We start from the raw sequence: 20,201 nt of genomic DNA, 5'->3' as shown, positions 1-20,201 counted from the left end.
GATTAATGAAACAAGATGACTAAATTCAGTGTATAAAGCTAGATTGGATCCTGGACCATAGAAATGTGGCCCCCCCCAGCCCACCCCCAAGGGACATTATTAGGTCAATCAGCAAAATTTGAATTAGATCTGCCAGGTTAGGTAATAGGGTTGTATCATGGCTGATTTCCTGATTTTACTCACTATACTATAGTTATATAAGATAATGACTTTGGATTTTAGGAAATGCACAGTGAAATATTTAGAACCAAAAGGGCATCATGTTTGTAACATGCTCTCAAAAGGTTCTGAAAAAATAACATGTATGTATATGTACATGAAAGAGTGAGAAAGAAAGAGAATGATGCAAGCAAACTCGGTAAAATATTAATATTTAGGGAATCTGGGTGAAGGGAATTCTTAGTACTCTTCTTGCAACTTTTCTGTTAGTCTGAAATTAGTTCAAAATAAAAAGTTTAAAAAAAATAAAGTGAATCACCAGCCCCTCCTTCCCCCCAGAAAGATGGAACTAAAGTTCTGGATAACAAAGCTTATAGATTGGGATGGAGTGTTTGGAGTTCCTGTTAGTTAATTACACTAAATTAACTAATGTAACTTAATGCTTCCATCATAAAAATGGAAACAGAAGGTAAACCTTTCAAACTAGTAGAGAGAAAAATTAACTGAAAAAAATAATCCAAACATAGCAAGAGAGGGAGAGAAAATTTTAGAAAAGGTGGGACAATTAGAGGCACAAAATAAGGTAGAAATAATTATAAATGAACCAATGTTTCAGCTAATATGGATTGTCAGACTGGTTTTAGAATTCAGGTATGTACTTTTGAAAGACGCATTCCTAAAACATAAAGGTACAGATAGTTCGAAAGTAAAAGGTTTAGAAAACACACACCATAATAGCTAGAAAAAAACTGGCAGACCTATATTGATACTGGACAAAACAGACTTTGAGACCAAAAGCAATACTGGAGATAGAGTCACTATGTATTTTTTTTAAATTTTAATTTTATTTATTTTTTTATACAGCAGGTCCTTATTAGTCATCAATTTTATACATATCACTGTATACATGTCAATCCCAATCTCCCAATTCATCATACCACCGCCCCCCCCCCGCCACTTTCCCCCCTTGGTGTCCATATGTCTGTTGTCTACATCTGTGTCTCAACTTCTGCCCTGCAAACCGGCTCATCTGTACCATTTTTCTAGGTTCCACATACATGCGTTAATATACGAGATTTGTTTTTCTCTTTCTGACTTACTTCACTCTGTATGACACTCTCTAGATCCAAGCATGTCTCAACAAATGACTCACTTTCGTTCCTTTTTATGGCTGAGTAATATTCCATTGTATATATGTACCACAACTTCTTTAACCATTCGTCTGTTGATGGGCATTTAGGTTGCTTCCATGACCTGGCTATTGTAAATAGTGCTGCAATGAACATTGGGGTGCATGTGTCTTTTTGAATTACGGTTTTCTCTGGGTATACACCCAGTAGTGGGATTGCTGGATCATATGGTAAATCTATTTTTAGTTTTTTAAGGAACTGTTCTCCATTGTAGCTGTATCAATTTACATTCCCACCAACAGTGCAAGAGGGTTCCCTTTTCTCCACACCCTCTCCAGCATTTGTTGTTTGTAGATTTTCTGATGATGCCCATTCTAACTGGTGTGAGGTGATAACCTCATTGTAGATTTGATTTGCATTTCTCTAATAATTAGTGATGTTGAGCAGCTTTTCATGTGCTTCTTGGCCATCTGTTTGTCTTCTTTCGAGAAATGTCTTTTTAGGTCTTCTGCCCATTTTTGGATTGGGTTGTTTGTTTCTTTAATATTGAGCTGCATGAGCTGTTTACATATTTTGGAGATTAATCCTTTGTCCGTTGATTCGTTTGCAAATATTTTCTCCCATTCTGAGGGTTGTCTTTTCGTCTTGTTTATGGTTTCTTTTGCTGTGCAAAAGCTTTGAAGTTTCATTAGGTCCCATTTGTTTATTTTTGTTTTTATTTCCATTACTCTAGGAGGTGGACCAAAAAAGATCTTGCTGTGATTTATGTCAAAGAGTGTTCTTCCTATGTTTTCCTCTAAGAGTTTATAGTGTCTGGTCTTAGATTTAGGTCTCTAATCCATTTTGAGTTTATTTTTGTGTATGGTATTAGGGAGTGTTCTTTTTTTTTTTTTTTTAAACATCTTTATTGGAGTATAATTGCTTTACAATGGTGTGTTAGTTTCTGCTTTATAACAAAGTGAATCAGTTACACATATACATATGTTCCCATATAGGGAGTGTTCTAATTTCATTCTTTTACATGTAGCTGTCCAGTTTTCCCAGCACCACTTATTGAAGAAACTATCTTTTCTCCATTGTATATCCTTGCCTCCTTTGTCATAGATTAGTTGACCATAGGTGCATGGGTGTACCTCTGGGCTTTCTATCCTGTTCCATTGATCTATATTTCTGTTTTTGTGCCAGTACCATATTGTCTTGATTACTGTAGCTTTGTAGTACAGTCTGAAGTCCGGGAGCCTGATTCCTCCAGCTCTGTTTTTTTCCCTCAGGACCGCATTGCCTATTCGGGGTCTTTTGTGTCTCCATACAAATTTTAAGATTTTTTGTTATAGTTCTGTAAAAAACGTCATTGGTAATTTGATGGGGATTGCACTGAATCTGTAGATCGCTTTGGGTAGTATAGTCATTTTCACAATATTGATTCTTCCAATCCAAGAACATGGTATATCTCTCCATCTGTTTGTATCACCTTTAATTTCTTTCATCAGTGTCTTATAATTTTCTGCATACAGGTCTTTTGTCTCCCTAGGTAGGTTTATTCCTATGTATTCTATTCTTTTTGTTGCAAATGGGAGTGTTTCCTTAATTTCTCTTTCAGATTTTTCATCATTAGTGTATAGGAATGCAAGAGATTTCTGTGCATTAATTTTGTGTCCTGCAACTTTACCAAATTCATTGATTAGCTCTAGTAGTTTTCTGGTGGCATCTTTTTCTCTACATATAGTATTATGTCATCTGCAAACAGTGACAGTTTTACCTCTTCTTTTCCAGTTTGTATTCCTTTTATTTCTTTCTCTTCTCTGATTGCCATGGCTAGGACTTCCAAAACTATGTTGAATAATAGTGGTGAGAGTGGACATCTGTGTCTTGTTCCTGATCTTAGAGGAAATGCTTTCAGTTTTTCACCATTGAGAATGATGTTGGCTGTGGGTTTGTCATATATGGCCTTTATTATGTTGAGGTAGGTTCCCTCTATGCCCACCTTCTGAGAATTTTTATCATAAATGGGTGTTGAATTTTGTTGAAAGCTTTCTCTGCATCTATTGAGATGATCATATGGTTTTTATTCTTCAGTTTGTTAATATGGTTTATCACATTGATTGATTTGCGTATATTGAAGAATCCTTGCATCCCTGGGATAAATCCCACTTGATCATGGTGTATGATTCTTTTAATGTGTTCTTGGATTCTGTTTGCTAGTACTTCGTTGAGGATTTTTGTATCCTCACCAAAACATCTATATTCATGAGTGATATTGGTCTGTAATTTTCTTTTTTTGTAGTATCTTTGTCTGGTTTTGGTATCAGGGTGATGGTGGCCTCATAGAATGAGTTTGGGAGTGTTCCTTCCTCCAAAATTTTTTGGAAGAGTTTGAGAAGGATGGGTATTAGCTCTTCTCTAAATGTCTGATAGAATTCACCTGTGAAGCCATCTGGTCCTGGACTTTTGTTTGTTGGAAAATTTTTTTTTTTAAACTTTGAGGTTATTTATTTATTTATTTATTTATTTATTTATTTATTTATTTATTTATTTATGGCTGTGTTGGGTCTTCATTTCTGTGCAAGGGCTTTCTCTAGTTGCGGCAAGTGGGGGCCACTCTTAATCGCGGTGCGCGGGCCTCTCGTTATCGCGGCCTCTCTTTTTGCAGAGCACAGGCTCCAGACGCGCAGGCTCAGTAATTGTGGCTCACGGGCCCAGCCGCTCTGCGGCATGTGGAATCCTCCCAGACCAGGGCTCGAACCCGTGTCCCCTGCATTGGCAGGCAGACTCTCAACCACTGCGCCACCAGGGAAGCCCTGTTGGAAGATTTTTAATCACAGTTTCAATTTCATTACTTGTGATTGGTCTGTTCATATTTTCTATTTCTTCCTGGTTCAGTCTTGGAAGGTTATGCCTTTCTAAGAGTTTGTGCATTTCTTCCAGGTTGTCCATTTTATTGGCATAGAGTTGCTTATAGTAGTCTCTTAGGATGCTTTGTATTTCTGCGGTGTCTGTTGTAACTTCTCCTTTTTCATTTCTAATTTTATTGATTTGAGTCCTCTCCCTCTTTTTCTTGATGAGTCTGGCTAATGGTTTATCAATTTTGTTTATCTTCTCAAAGAACCAGCTTTTAGTTTTATTGTTCTTTGCTATAGTTTGCTTTGTTTCTATTTCATTTATTTCTGCTCTGATCTTTATGATTTCTTTCCTACTGCTAACTTTGGGTTTTGTTTGTTCTTCTTTCTCTAGTTCCTTTAGGTGTAAGGTTAGATTGTTTATTTGAGATTGTTGTTTCTTGAGGTAGGATTGTATTGCTATAAACTTCCCTCTTAGAACTGCTTTTGCTGCATCCCATATGTTTTGCATCGTCGTATTTTCATTGTAATTTGTCTCTAGGTATTTTTTGATTTCCTCTTTGATTTCTTCAGTGATCTCTTGGTTATTTAGTAAAGTATTGTTTAGCCTCCATGTGTTTGTGTTTTTGATGTTCTTTTCCCTGTAATTGATTTCTAATCTCATAGCGTTGTGGTCAGAAAAGATGCTTGATATGGTTTCAATTTTCTTAAATTTACTGAGGCTTGATTTGTGACCCAAGATGTGATCAATCCTGGAGAATGTTCCGTGCGCACTTGAGAAGAAAGTGTAATCTGCTGTTTTTGGATGGAATGTCCTATAAATATCAATTAAATCTATCTGGTCTATTGTGTCATTTAAAGCTTCTGTTTCCTAATTAATTTTCTGTTTTCATGATCTGTCCATTGGTGTAAGTGAGGTGTTAAAAGTCCCCTACTCTTATTGTGTTACTGTCGATTTCCTCTTTTATAGCTGTTAGCAGTTGCCTTATGTATTGAGGTGCTCCTATGTTGGGTGCATATATATTTATAATTGTTATATCTTCTTCTTGGATTGATCCCTTGATCATTATGTAGTGTCCTTCCTTGTCTCTTGTAACATTCTTTATTTTAATGTCTATTTTATCTGATATGAGTATTGCTACTCCAGCTTTCTTTTGATTTCCGTTTGCATGGAATATCTTTTTCCATCCCCTCACTTTCAGTCTGTATGTGTCCCTAGGTCTGAAGTGGGTCTCTTGTAGACAGCATATATATGGGTCTTGTTTTTGTATCCATTCAGCGAGCCTGTGTGTTTTGGTTGGAGCATTTAATCCATTCACGTTTAAGGTAATTATAGATATGTATGTCCCTATGACCATTTTCTTAATTGTTTTTCATTTGTTTTTGTAGATCCTTTTCTTCTCTTGTGTTTCCCACTTAGAGAAGTTCCTTTAGCATTTGTTGTAGAGCTGGTTTGGTGGTTGATGAATTCTCTTAGCTTTTGCTTGTCTGTAAAACTTTTGATTTCTCCATCGAATCTGAATGAGATCCTTGCTGGGTAGAGTAATGTTGGTTGTAGTTTCTTCCCTTTCATCACTTTAAATATGTCGTGCCACTCCCTTCTGGCTTGTAGAGTTTCTGCTGAGAAATCAGCTGTTAACCTTATGGGAGTTCCCTTGTATGTTATTTGTCGTTTTTCCCTTGCTGCTTTCAATAATTTTTCTTTGTCTTTAATTTTTGCCAATTTGATTACTATGTGTCTCAGCATGTTTCTCCTTGGGTTTATCCTGTATGGGACTCTCTGTGCTTCCTGGATTTGGGTGGCTATTTCCTGTCCCATGTCAGGGAAGTTTTCGACTATAATCTCTTCAAATATTTTCTCTGGTCCTTTCTCTCTCTCTTCCCCTTTTGGGACCCCTATAATGCGAATGTTGTTGCGTTTAATGTTATCCCAGAGGTCTCTTAGGCTGTCTTCATTTCTTTTCATTCTGTTTTCTTGATTCTGTTCTGCAGCAGTGAATTCCACCATTCTGTCTTCCAGGTCACTTATCCGTTCTTCTGCCTCAGTTATTCTGCTATTGATTCCTTCTAGTGTATTTTTCATTTCAGTTATTGTATTGTTCATCTCTGTTTGTTTGTTCTTTAATTCTTCTAGGTCTTTGTTAAACATTTCTTGCATCTTCTCGATCTTTGCCTCCATTCTTTTTCTGAGGTCCTGGATCATCTTCACTATCATTATCATTATTATTATTATTTTTCTTAACATCTTTATTAGAGTATAATTTCTTTACAATGGTATGTCAATTTCTGCTTTATAACAAAGTGAATCAGTTATACATATACATATGTCCCCATATCTCTTCCCTCTTGCATTTCCCTCCCTCCCACCCTCCCTATCCCACCCCTCTAGGTGGTCACAAAGCACCAAGCTGATCTCCCTGTGCTATGCAGCTGCTTCCCACTACCTATCTATTTTACGTTTGGTAGTGTATATATGTCCATGTCACTCTCTCACTTTGTCCCAGCTTACCCTTCCCCCTCCCCGTATCCTCAAGTCCATTCTCTAGTAGATCTGCATCTTTATTCCCGTCTTACCCCTAGGTTCTTCTGACCATTTTCTTTTTTTTGTTTTTTGTTTTTAGATTCCATATATATGAGTTAGCATACGGTATTTGTTTTTCTCTTTCTGACTTACTTCTCTCTCTATGATAGTCTCTAGGTCCATTGACCTCACTGCAAATAACTCAGTTTTGTTCCTTTTTATGGCTGAGTAATATTCCATTGTGTATATATGCCACATCCCCGCATAGCACAGGGAGATCAGCTCGGTGCTTTGTGACCACCTAGAGGGGTGGGATAGGGAGGGTGGGGTGGAGGGAGATGCAAGAGGGAAGAGATATGGGGACATGTGTATATGTATAACTGATTCACTTTGTTATAAAGCAGAAACTGACACACCATTGTAAAGCAATTATACTCTAATAAAGATGTTAAAAAAAAAGACAAATCTATCATAGTGGGATATTACTGACTTCTCTAAATTATTGATAGGTAAAGAAGTCCAAAAATTAGTTAAGTTATAGAAAGTTTGAACAAAACAGTTAACAACGTTGATCTAATAGAACAATATGGTAACGCCATTCAAATAGAATGTTTAGAGAGTGCTGATCTGCTTTTAAATGATGTCACACCATTCATATATATAAATGAATGAAATAAGCTGCTTATTTAAGGGCGTTGATCCATGTTGTTGGTAATGGTGCTGATTTGTATCTGAAGTGATTACTTGGGAGGAGGGGAGATGAAAGAAGGAAGGGACTGCTTCAATGGGAAGGGTCTGCTTCAGTGGGAAGGGTCAGGGGATGAGAGTGTCAGTAGACCCAGGTTCTAATGGTAATTCTGACATAAACTTGTTGTGTGATTTTTTAAAAAAATATTTATTTATTTGGCTGTGCCAGGTCTTAGTTGTGGCATGCGGGATCTGTACTTGCAGCAAGCGAAGTCTTAGTTGCCACATGTGGGGTCTAGTTCCCTGACTAGGGATCGAACCTGAGCCTCCTGCATTGGGAGCATGGAGCCTTAGCCACTGGACCACCAGGGAAGTCCCTGGTTGTGTGATTTTCAACAAACTATTCTCTTGGATCTTATTTCCTCATTTGTAAATTAGAGATAACAGTGTTCACCCTACCTATTCCTCAGGAATGTTATCAGATGCAGTTGAAACGTGTGAGTGAAGATGTTGAAAAATACAATGCATTAACATGGGTTAAGTTAAGTATTTCTTGAATGCCTACTCATGCAAAGCCTATGGAAGGCAGCTGTAGGGGATACAGGGATCCCTGTAGGTGATACAGGGGATGCTTAGATTAGAGATTCTAGTCTAAGAAGTCACACAAATAACCATCAGGTTGTCTGTTTATAACCCTTCAGTACCCCACCCACCATGGGCCCCCATTGCTCTTAGCGGAAAGACCAGCCATAGTATAGCCTCTGGCTTCATCTCATACATTTTCTCCCTCACTCAGCTTCAATCCCTCACATCTCTGGTTTCCCTCCCACCACAGGACTTTTATACCAGATGTCCCCTCAGCTTGGAAGACCCTTTCACCAAGTTAACACCTTCTCATCCTTCATATCTCAACTCCATTTCTCAAGGCCCTGTCTCCTGCCTCCCTCAATAGGGCATTCTCCTTTCACATGGCATCTTAGTATAGTGTCCTCCTTTGTAGTAATTTTAATTTTAGGGAGCAATCATTTAGTTAACACCTATTTCCCCTAGTGACTGTAAGTTCTAGGAGGACAGGGTACATGTCTGTTTTTGTTTGCTGGCATATAATAGACGCTCAGTAAACATTTGTAGACAAGCTGACTCACTTTCTGACTGACTGACTGACTGAATGAATGAATGTGTCTGAAGAGAGATCCAAACAAGTACTCTCAGGAAACAAAGGAAGAGGTAATTTTAAAAATGAGCCCTAGAAGAGATTACAAAATGCTGCCTAGATGCTGGTTTGATGGATGATTGTGATTATCTCTGATCAGCTTTAAGTGATCTTGGTGTTTGTTATAACAAAGAAATTGCTGGGTTTTAATTGTTACCTCTTTGTTAGTATTTTTTAGTAAATTTTTGCTTAATTGATCTGGTCCTAGGAAATAACCCATTCTCTTTTGGCAGCCCAAGCATGAACCTCTCAGCATCTTCTGTGACCTCATGGCTGTGGACTTTGAGGAGATGTGTCACTGGCTCTGCCATCGGAAGCTGGCTACTGCCACGGAGACATACATCAAGCCCATCTCCAAGCTGCAGGCCACGAATGCCCGTGATGCATTGGCCAAGCACATCTATGCCAAGCTCTTCAACTGGATTGTAGATCATGTCAATCAGGTTCTCCATTCTGCTGTCAAACAGCACTCTTTTATCGGCGTGCTGGACATTTATGGGTAAGTGTATTTGGCTTAGTGGTCTGAGCGTTTCTTTCTAGAGACTATCTAGTAACTCTAAGTGGGTATTTGATTATGTTTCCTACTGGTGAGGAGAAGGGAAAATTAGAAGAGAATTTTTAAAAGTCTAATTTCATTTGCTAGTTTGCCTTCTCTGGGTACCTTTCTTTTTTTTTTTTTTTTTTTTTTATTTATTTATTTTTAATTTATGGCTATGTTGGGTCTTCGTTTCTGTGCGAGGGCTTTCTCTAGTTGTGGCAAGCGGGAGCCACTCTTCATCGCTGTGCGTGGGCCTCTCACTATCGCGGCCTCTCTTGCTGCGGAGCACAGGCTCCAGACACGCAGGCTCAGTAATTGTGGCTCACGGGCCCAGCTGCTCCGCGGCATGTGGGATCTTCCCAGACCAGGGCTCGAACTCGTGTCCCCTGCATTAGCAGGCAGACCCTCAACCACTGCGCCACCAGGGAAGCCCTGGGTACCTTTCTTTAATGTTAAAACCCTTCCTGTACATTTGCACTTTACGATGCCTGTTTCATTATCTGGTTCAGTTTTTCAAGAGTGTATGGAATTTCTATTCCCCGTTCCTTTCTATGTGTATATAGACACTGTGCATCTGTGACCTGACAAGAGCAATGGCTTTATCATAATTCTGATTATTCCCTACTTGAGGATGAATATGCTGTCCAAAGCGTATACTGTTAGACACGGCCGTAGGCTGCAGCCTTTAAAAAATCTCTCTGCCACCTGGCTGATGCTTATCTGCTGGGTACATATTTCATGTTACTGAATTACAAACCCTTATTTATCTTCACTGATGTGGAAAGAAAATTTCACAATGTTGGGGAATTTCCTATTTCTTTCTTTCTGATTTGCACATTTTGATTATTTTTTTAAAGTTATTTGTTCCTTTTTCTCCTCTTCCCATATTACTTTTTGTTTTACAGATTTGAAACATTTGAGATAAATAGTTTTGAACAGTTCTGCATAAATTATGCAAATGAAAAACTACAGCAACAATTCAATATGGTAAGAATTTTCTTGCTTGAATAATATTCTACCAAAAATTATTCTCTCGAATTCCTAGTATGTGTTTAAAGTTTGGTTCCAGAAATGAAGTTGTGAATTACAATTATTATCTATGGTTTAAAACAGCTAAACTGCTGAGGAACTTAGGATTAGTAAATGCTGCGACCTTGGAAAGATGTTTATGGTCCAGATTGGATTCAAGGGCATCCTTGGATTGCTGTCTGAGAATAGTGAAAACTTGATCCAAATAAATTGAGAGAGGGAAGCCGAAAGTGTGTTAAGTAGTAATATAGGGGGTGTAAAACTTTGATCCCAGGGATATACTTCTGTTGGTCGTTCCTGAGGCTAACTATATGTGGAGTTATGACTATCTTAACTCTTACTTACTGTATTAGCAAGAGGTCAGAACAAGAAAGCCAGGACGTATTCTCTTTTCTTCATATATATCAAGAAATCAATAGATAATGTTTCAAATGAATAAATTAAAAAAAAAAGCTGGTAAGCATATTCTTTAGAGGTAAATATCAGAAGAAATAGCTGAGGGAGTTAAAAATGGTCACTTCCAGGGAATGAGACTGGGGTTGGGGAGGGATAGGACAAGGGATTGTTGCTTGTCATCATAAAACCTTTAAACGATTTGATTTTCAAAAAATATTGCATGTGCTTTGATAAAAATTTGGACCACCTTTATTTAACAAATTAAGCTACTTAGTATAGTGAAATAATGTAGAGGTGATCTTAAAATCTTAGGCTTATGACTGTTTCTACAAGAATATGACTGGTGTATTTTGCATCTCTGCATAAGGGACATTAATAAAAACCTATCAGAGACTAAATTGAGCTTTATTTTTTCTCAGGGTTTTCCTGAGTTTCTTAATATTTTAATCAATGGCACAGCCTTCTGTTCTTTCCCAGTATATTTTGGCACAAGGTGACTGGAAGTATAAGGGACCAGTGCCAGCCTTATTAAGCACTGGCTAATTTGTTTATTTCTCAAGGACCTCATGTCTCCGCATGTGTGTTTCTGACTCTCTCCTTTCTCTTTCCCTCTTTCTGTCTCTATCCATCTGTTTCTCCTCTCTCTCTCTCTCACACACACACACACACACACACACTGCATCTTAGCCTCTCTCTGCACAACTGCTCCAATCCCTCTTATCAGATGGCATATATTTTTCTTCTGTTCCGTATATATTTTGTCAAGGTTTCTGCTTCCTCACTCACCTCACACTTCCTGTGAACCAAGCAATGGTTGGAATGCTCCCATCCTCTTAACTTGTTTAACTCTCATTCATCTTGACTTCTTTCAGCATCAGCTTCCACTGTTAATTGCCTCTTTCCTAGTTCTTATACCTGAGAAAGAGAATTTGATTAACCCAGTTCATTCGTTCATCAGAGATCTCTGGCACTTGACTAGCTGTGACTAGGAGCATGGGGTCTCACAGTAAAGAATTTGGTGCTTAGGGCTGCTCCCTCAGCAGGGGCTGTGGGTAGGGCAGTGGGCAGGAGAAACATGGTGATTGGCAGGTTTAGTGCTTGGAGGCATTACCTTATCCACCAAGGATCTCTTGCCATATTGAACCTCATGCCCACTTGTCATTTTGGCAATTGAGAATCGAAAATTTTTGAGGCCCCATGGATTTTGCCAAACTAAACATAGAGACTTGTATGAGAAACAGGCTCTGAAGTTTGGAGCAGTGTTTTTGTTGTCAGTGTGGAAACTGCACTGCATGTAAATTAATGAATTAAAAAAAAGATAGGGCTCATTGTTTTAGAAATTATTGGTACCATCAGACAGGGCATCTTGCTGACACATGGTGCCCTATTTGCCTTCTCATTAATCAAAAGAACAGAAGAAATTTGCTTTCTAATTAACATGACATAAATATTCATATGGATGACAGGTTTGGTTGTTGTTTTTTTTAACAAGCTTTTGCAGCTGGTTAGACTATAAATGCTGTAAATGAGCCAAGAGCAGCATTATAATAAGTGTAGAATAAAGTGGAAAAGTTCCAGGTGCGTGAGGAGAGTAAAGCATCAGAAATCTTGGTAACCCCTAAGTTTCATGGGGTTTTGGGTTCTAGGAAATATATGTTGTCTGGTAATAGCCACAGACGGCTTATCTTCCCAGAAAAGTTGCAAGATGTGTGAGATGAACCAAGGTGACAAAGGAGGCAAGAAAGAAAGTAGAACCCTCCAAGAACAAATGAGTAGAGGTCATTAGCATCTGTAGAGACTAGAATTTATGGGTTGGCTTCATTGGCTGTGCAGCTTGAAGCAGGAGCTGCAGCAGTGGTTGGATTGCCCTTCCCTCCTGGACCAACTTAACTTACCTTTCACTGAAGAACTCAGATCACACAGCCCTTCCTCAAGGAAGCCTTCCCTTGCCACCCTGTATCCAAACTGGATAAGGACTCCTGCTCTCATAGCTCGCCATTATTTTCCTCTGGAACATTATTACAGTTTGTAATTATATTTCTTGTGATTACTTGATTTCTGTTTCTCCCACTAGTCTTCGAAGTCCATGAGGGCAGAGCCCATGTCTATTTTGCTAATGGTAGGCAGTGACTGGCATAGGATAGGCAGTCAATACATATTTCTGCTAAATGCTTCAGCCATTGCTTCTCAGTGGAGATGAGAAGCATGTAGCAGAAATAGCAATGGAGTCACAGTGGTTGCAGCTGCTCGCAGATTTGGATGTAGAAGCCAGAAAAGTGAGCCGTAGATTCCCTGACTGTGGAGGATAATCAAGGCAGACACAAAAGACCAACTGTTAGTCTAATTCTGAGGCACATGAACTTCCAACACCACAGTCTCTTAAGAGAATTACTTTGTTGTGCTGTAAGCATCACCCAGAATGTTTCAGTAGTCTGGAGGGCATCCTCTCTGCATAGTTGTTCAAGGCCAGCTAAGGCATTTCTGTGCCCATGTGGTCAGCAACACTGTGCAATAATTTAAGGGACCAAAAATTATATAGTGCAGTTTGGGACATATATCAAAAAATCAAAAAAGACTGCCATATTTATCAGCTATTTAAGTATTCACGTACTTAGATTTTCTTGTTTGCCGAAAATCCTATATTGCTGAGGTTTTACTGTCTGTGGTTTATATTTGCTTTCTTATTTTGTTCTCTGCATGTAAATCATGTTTCTCCAAGATTGTTGCTAGAAGCCATTGACTATCTCAGATTATGTTGGTATCCTTTTATAAATGTTTCTTGACTAACATTATTTATGACAATGATGCAGTAATGCCAGTTTTTTTCTTTTTCATTTCAGCATGTCTTCAAATTAGAACAAGAGGAATATATGAAAGAACAAATTCCATGGACACTCATAGATTTTTATGATAATCAGCCTTGCATTAATCTTATAGAATCTAAACTGGGCATTCTAGATTTGCTGGATGAGGAATGCAGGGTAAGTATGATTTTCTGATGTACTTAGTATATGAAAATTGATACATCAAGGTCAAATGGTAAATGGGTTTAAGCAGAGACTCACTAGTATACCTTGAGGTGCCATGGTGGCAACAAATGGAGGTCACCCTAACTTGCATTCTGAAGGGTCACTAGACCCAAAGAGTTCAAAATACATTTGAAACTAGGAGAATCTCCCTTCTCATTGGCATTAGATACAGCTACTACCAATTTTAGCCACTTTTGTTATTGATATGATTATATTTGGTACTTTTTGTTCAGTGGTATGATATAGTTAAAGAAATGCAAGAAATTGTACAAAAGGCATTTTGAATAACAGTTCTAAATATCCATAATTTTAAAATTAACTAGTTGTTCTTTAGTACTGATATATATGGTAGAGAGGGAGTTTTAGCTTTAATATTTGAAGATGCAGCATGTGGAAAACATATCAGATCCCCAGCTTGACTGCTAACTGAGTTATCCTAGACAAATAACCTATCCTTTCTCTTAGTTGCTCTTTAACTTTTATGCCATAAATTACAACTTAATGCAGGTTGATCCTCCTAAGCATCCAGATTTCCTGCAACATTAAGAATGCAAAGACAAATACTGTACCTTTTCACGTATACGTAGAATCTAAAAAATAAAACAAACGAATGTAACAAAACAAAAAGAGCCTCACAGATACTAGAGAACAAACTAGTGGTTACCATTGCGAAGATGGTTAGGGGGAAGGGCAAGGTAGGTGAAGGCGGGATTAAGAGGAACAACCTACTAGCTATAAGATAAACGAGATAACAAGGATGTTACGTACAGCACAGGGAATATAGCCAATATTTTATAATAACTTCACATGGAGTATAATCTATAAGAATATTGAATCACTATATTGTACTGAAACTAATATAGTATTATACGTCAACTATACTTCAGTAAACAAAAAGAATGCATGTAAAGGTGCTCAGCCTCACTTGAAATTAAATAAAATGTAAATCAAAACAAAAATGGGATACTGCTTTTTACCTATCAAATGGGTTTAAATTTGATAATACCAAATTGATATTTTTTTAACGATTTTTTTGATGTGGACCATTTTTAAAGTCTTTATTTAATTTGTTACAGTAATGCTTCTGTTTTATGTTTTGGTTTTTTGGCCACAAGGCATGTGGGATCTTAGCTCCCCAACCAGGGATCGAACCCACACCCCCTACATTGGAAGGCAAAGTCTCAACCACTGGACCCCCAGGGAAGTCCCCCAGATTGATATTTATTGCATATATACTCTTGATGAAGGGCATGAGTTAGTACAACATATTTTTGAGGAAATTTGACAATATTTGTGAAGATTTTAAATACACATACCTTTTGACCCATCTGTGGAACTGCTGAGACTTTACCCTATGAATATACTTACAAAAGTATCCAAGGTTTTTGTGTAAAAGGAGCCGTTGTGGCAGTTTTCATAATAACAAAAAATCAGTAACAACCTAGTGGCCATAAATACAAGAATGCTATTGTTAAGAAGAAAAAAAAATGCAAGGAGTTTATAGAATGATCCTAATTGTGTCCATGCCTTTCAAGACAGAAAGATAAAGAAGTTGGTGGAAATGGTGAGAGGAGACTATTCTCTATTTTATACCTTTCTGAATTATATAAATGGTCCACTGTGTGCAAATGTTATTTTTATTTAACAAATTTTTAAACATATATGATAGTCATGATATTTCATTTGTGAGGCTTTTGTTGCTTTAAAAGCATATCGAATATTTATTTGATGACCTCTGGTATAGGCAGGTTGAGTTGCTGAAGGTCTCAGTCATTGCTTTTCATTAGTCATTGGTTTGGGGCCTCTAAGAGAGAAATGTGAAAGGAATGAGTTCCTAAACTGGATGTAAAAGTTGTTAGGAAAGCCAAAACATGGTCTCTTGGTTGATGCATCAGAAGCGTCTCATAACAATATTCACCTTGTTTTCTTTCTTTTTTTTTCCCCTGAATGTAGATGCCTAAAGGCACAGATGACACTTGGGCCCAAAAATTGTACAACACACATTTGAACAAATGTGCGCTCTTTGAGAAGCCCCGTCTATCAAACAAAGCTTTCATCATCCAGCATTTTGCTGACAAAGTAAGGAAGTTTTATTGTCTCTTTTCTTTTTGAATACTTAAGTTCAAAGAGGAAAAAAAATCAATAGTCAATAGATAGCATTTTTTTCTTTGCTGAGCTTGCATTCTTTAGCTCCGGTTAGGAAAAGTAAGCTTAAATGTTGGCTTATTGGTTTTCTCTTTCTTTAACCTAAATGGAATTATATTAGGAAATAAATACATGTTTACAGTCCTCTATCTATAATTCTGAAATCCAAGAAACTCTGAAATCCATGTCTTTTCATAATTCATTTAGTGGCTAAGCCTGATTTTTGACCTGAACTAACATGAGGTTATTTATAGTCTTTATTTATCCCAGTTAGGCTGGATATTTATATATTTCAATGTAGAAATGTTAATATGTTTGATTACAGATTGCTGCCTCAGATTCTGCTAAAAGATTCTGGGTTCTGAAACCCAAGGGTTTCAGAATAGAAATTGTGGACGTGTGTCACCCTCTGTGATTGATTCAGTGGGTCCCTACTAATGAGGCATGCAGACTTGCTGCTTCACAGGTTCTGTAGTCTACTCAGAAAATCTGGAGCTATGACACTAGTTTATATTTCCAGGAGGTTGTGGGGTAGCCTTCTGGTAAACTTCCCATGGTCCCCTTTAGGAACTGAGGGTTTTCCGAGTCTATCCTGCTCCTAGCTGGAGACCTTGGAATGGCTTCAGGGCCGCCTAAGGGCTTTGTGGTACAAGCTGGGGACCCTGAGTGGTAGATGGCTGAAGTCTTCTAGAAGCAGGGAGAGTCCATTCTCATGTAGTTCTACTTACCGGATCATACAGTGTTTACCCAGCCTCCATCTACATCCATCGTCGCCGCTTCAGCTTTCTGCCAGACAGCCATTTGTTCTTCTGACCCTCTCTCCCGCTTTCATCTCTTCTCTCCCAGAGGAGACTTACCCCTGCGGGAGGGTGAGCTAGGTTTGAAGGAAATACAGTGGGTCAGCCTTGGAGGAGCTCTCTTCGGCTGCATGAGAGAAGAGAACAGCTTCTTCTGAGTCTGCTTACCCATGAACTGGGATGATCTTTTAGATCACAGTTAATCAGCACTGCCACTCTTCCCTAGGAAAAACAATATTTGGGGAGTTTTACTCTAGAGTTAACATGCTTCTTACCAAGAATGGTACTAGTTTCTTAGAATAAAACTAATGATAACACTTCACTGAGAACCCATCACATAGCCTGAGCCTAATAAATATTTTTGTTGTTGATGACAGTCATATCTATTCAAAAGTTTTATTAGCTAAGGAGATTTTCCCATGTGTTTTCAGGTGGAATACCAGTGTGAAGGCTTTCTGGAAAAGAATAAAGACACTGTTTTTGAAGAACAAATTAAAGTTCTTAAATCAAGCAAGGTAACCATGTATAGTCTTTCTCCAATCAGGATATATTCATTAAAATGTTTCTTACTTAAGCATTAGCTTTTTAACAATAATAATAATTGTTCTAACAAAATCAGCTTTACTGTTAGTTTTTTATTTATCAATACATGTGTCAGGTCCTGTTTTAAATGCCTTACGAGTGTTAATCCACCTAATCCTATGATGAGGTGATATTATCATTACTCCCATTTTACAGATGAGGGAACTGAGGCACAGAAACTTCATAGGTATAAGTTTTCAAGCCAAATTATTGATAAAACACAGGCTGTTGAGCTCAGAGTCTGCACTCTTAACCACTATGCAGTGGTGTTTTATGTGAAATTTTTGCCTCCACAGCAGTTCTAGGCTCTCTTGTGCCTTTGTGAGAGACCATGAGAGAAAACGTTTTGTTGTTGTTGTTGTTTTTGGCTGTGTCATTTTGAAGGGATGCACTAGAGACATGGCCTTAAGCATTCCATCCAAATAAAGATTGACCTCTGGATCGTTGAGTGCAATTTCAGGTGTGGTCCAAAGCACTTTGAAATTATTCTTCTTAGGCATAGATACCAGAAACACTGCTTTCTAGTGGGAGAAGAATATTCCAGATTACAAAGAAGTATGATGGCTCTCTGAGGTTGATCCCAACCTCCACCCTTTGACTCTCTTCAGGAGAGTATGGGGAGTGGAGCACGGCTCACTTTCATCCTATAGGGAGCAAACCAGAAAGCTGGTTACTTAATTTAACAAAGTAAATATTCAAATATTCAGTGAAAGACTAAAAATATTCGTGTGAATTATTCTGGATTTCTGACCGGCACTTTTTGTTTTTCTGGTTTATTCTAAGAAAATCCTTTTAACTTCAATGGAATGTTATATGAACATTTTGACTCTTGTTTTTGGAATAAAAACTTTTACTTTCAATTATTTTGATAATAGAAAGATCATGTAAGGACCAAATTCCAGTTTTAACCCTCAGAAAATAATGAGTCTATAGTCTTAAGTGTCTGTAGAAAAAATCATTTTTTCACTTATCCTCTTAAGCCCTGGACATTAACGCTTTATACCTTATAGGAGTGATGTATAAGAGAAAATTCTCTCACAGTGCCAATCCCTGAGTATTATTCAGTTAAAGATTATAAATCATTTTAGTTTATGAATACTGATGAAAACCCTGGAATTCTAGTGTTACTACTCTCAATAATTTAGCTTACACAGAGCATTCACAGGTTCTCATTCCCCACGCACCCATAATCTTTTGCGTCGTTTTTCTGACCTAACTTTTCTGACTGGCTAGTGGCTCCTTAATTTCCAGAAAGTAGCTATGCATTCTGAGGAATCATTTGGAGTAACTGCCAGTCTATATGGCACTGTTGCAGTTGGGTGGAGGTGGTGTGAGATTTACAAAGCTTAAAGGCCAACACTGCTCCCAGTCAGCAGAAACCCAACCCAAGGGTATGAACTTCATGTTTTAATTTTTCTGCACCTGATAGGAAGCAAGTGTAGCCTAGTGTTGATTTGTTCTCTTGGAAGTACTAACTTTAGAAGATCAGTATTTGTGTTACGTGTTTTCAACAGAATTATTTTTGTGGTAATAAAGTGTGGGGTTCTGTTTGTGTGTATGTGTATTGTCTTTTTTTTTTTCTTTAATTTTGCAGCTTCTAGCCACTTGAAAAGGAATTAAGGTATTAAAAAACTTAACAGAAGGTGTCTTAATTCATGTTTTCCCACCGTAAAGAAATCTGTTGCTACATCAAATAACAGGAAGCACATAAGTAAATTGCAGCTCGATGAAATACTACTAAATTGCAACTCTACTAAATGTCATTAAAAAGAGTTATATCCCCTACTTTCCATGTTGCTAATTGATGAAGGGAAGCACAGTTCATCTACTGAGTTTATGCCTCAAATCTCTCATCTGTAAAACAGAATCATGATAGTATCTACTTTCAGAGGTTGTTATGAGGATTAAATAGGTTTTATTAAGCTCTTAGAGCAGTGCTTCATGTATAAAAAGCTCTTAGTGAATAATGTTGTTGTTGTTGTTACTGAGATGATTTCCCACATCTTTATGAAGCAGTTACTTGGATTCTTCTGTCTTCTTTAACACTCTTTCGTAGACATATAAGTTCAGTCTTAAGCAATTCAGAGCCCTGTCTTAAGCATAGACAGATCAAAGAAACAAGATGGAATGTCCAGGCATATCTACCTACTTACATATTTGACTTTCTGTTTATCTGCCTTTCTCTCTTCAAATGAAGTTGGCATCCTCAGTCAGTGGGGAATGGCTAAATTTTTCAATGAATGATTTAAGAAAATTGGGAATTTAGCAAGGTAAACAGGTAAATGAGATAGGCAGAGGAGTTAGGTAATAACCACTTAACCAAATATTTAGATGATATCATATCATAAAGTGGTAAGTGCTATAAAGAAAGTAAAACAGGGCACCAAGCTAGAGAGTGACTAAGCTTGGGCAGAGGTAAGGTGCTCCACTAGACACAGTGGTCAGGAAAGGCCTCTCTGAGGATGTGACATTTGGGCTGTACCCTGAATAATAGGAGACAACTGTGTCAGTGGAAGAGTAAGTGAGGAGTGCTGAGACTGTATAAGATGGTTGTGTTTGAGGTCCATAAAGAAGGCCAGTATGACTGGAGCATGGTAGGTGAGTAGGATGTATAGGATGGGTAGACAGGGGCCACTTTCTGGAGGGAAGTGTGGTAAAGAGTATGGATTTTATTCCTGTTCCTGTGGAAAGTCTGAACAGTTTTCATATGGGGAATGATATGCTACTGTGGAGATATGGTGGGGGGGCTGTGGATAGGGGGGTAGTAATCTAGGGGACAGATAGTGGACTGAGATACTGAGATTATAGCAGTGGAAATGGCTTATGATTTGTGGGTAGAGTTGACTGGTCTTGTTGATGGTTTGACTATGGAGAGTAAGAGAAGGAGAGAAATTGAAGATAACTTCTATGTTTTGGGCCTGAGATGCTGGATGGATAATGGTGCCACTTACTGAGGTGAAGACTTGTAAAAGATCAGGCTTCAAGAGAAAGGATCAAGAGTTCTGTCTTGGACTCATAGATATGGAGAACAGACTTATGGCTGCCAAGGGGGAGGGGGTTGGGGGAGGGATGGAGTGGGAGGTTGGAATTAGCAGATGTAAGCTACTATATGTAGAATGGATAGACAACGGGTCCCGC

General features: G+C 38.0%; 1 protein-coding gene across 4 annotated transcripts in view; it reads left to right on the top strand.

The window, feature by feature from the left end:
• Positions 1-20,201, top strand: part of MYO5A (myosin VA) — a 201,216-nt gene that overhangs the window by 102,964 nt on the left and 78,051 nt on the right. For all 4 annotated transcript variants that reach the window (XM_082387993.1, XM_082387992.1, XM_082387991.1 and 1 more), the window contains exons 10-14: positions 8,781-9,046; positions 9,991-10,072; positions 13,351-13,491; positions 15,493-15,618; positions 16,913-16,996. In XM_082387993.1, coding sequence (XP_082244119.1) covers positions 8,781-9,046; positions 9,991-10,072; positions 13,351-13,491; positions 15,493-15,618; positions 16,913-16,996 — 699 coding nt within the window. The remainder of the gene's footprint in view (positions 1-8,780; positions 9,047-9,990; positions 10,073-13,350; positions 13,492-15,492; positions 15,619-16,912; positions 16,997-20,201) is intronic.

The sequence above is a fragment of the Balaenoptera borealis genome, assembly GCF_965194805.1.
Source record: "Balaenoptera borealis genome assembly, chromosome: 3".
NCBI classification, from domain to species: Eukaryota; Metazoa; Chordata; class Mammalia; order Artiodactyla; family Balaenopteridae; genus Balaenoptera; species Balaenoptera borealis.
This window is presented reverse-complemented; position numbering and strand designations above follow the sequence as displayed.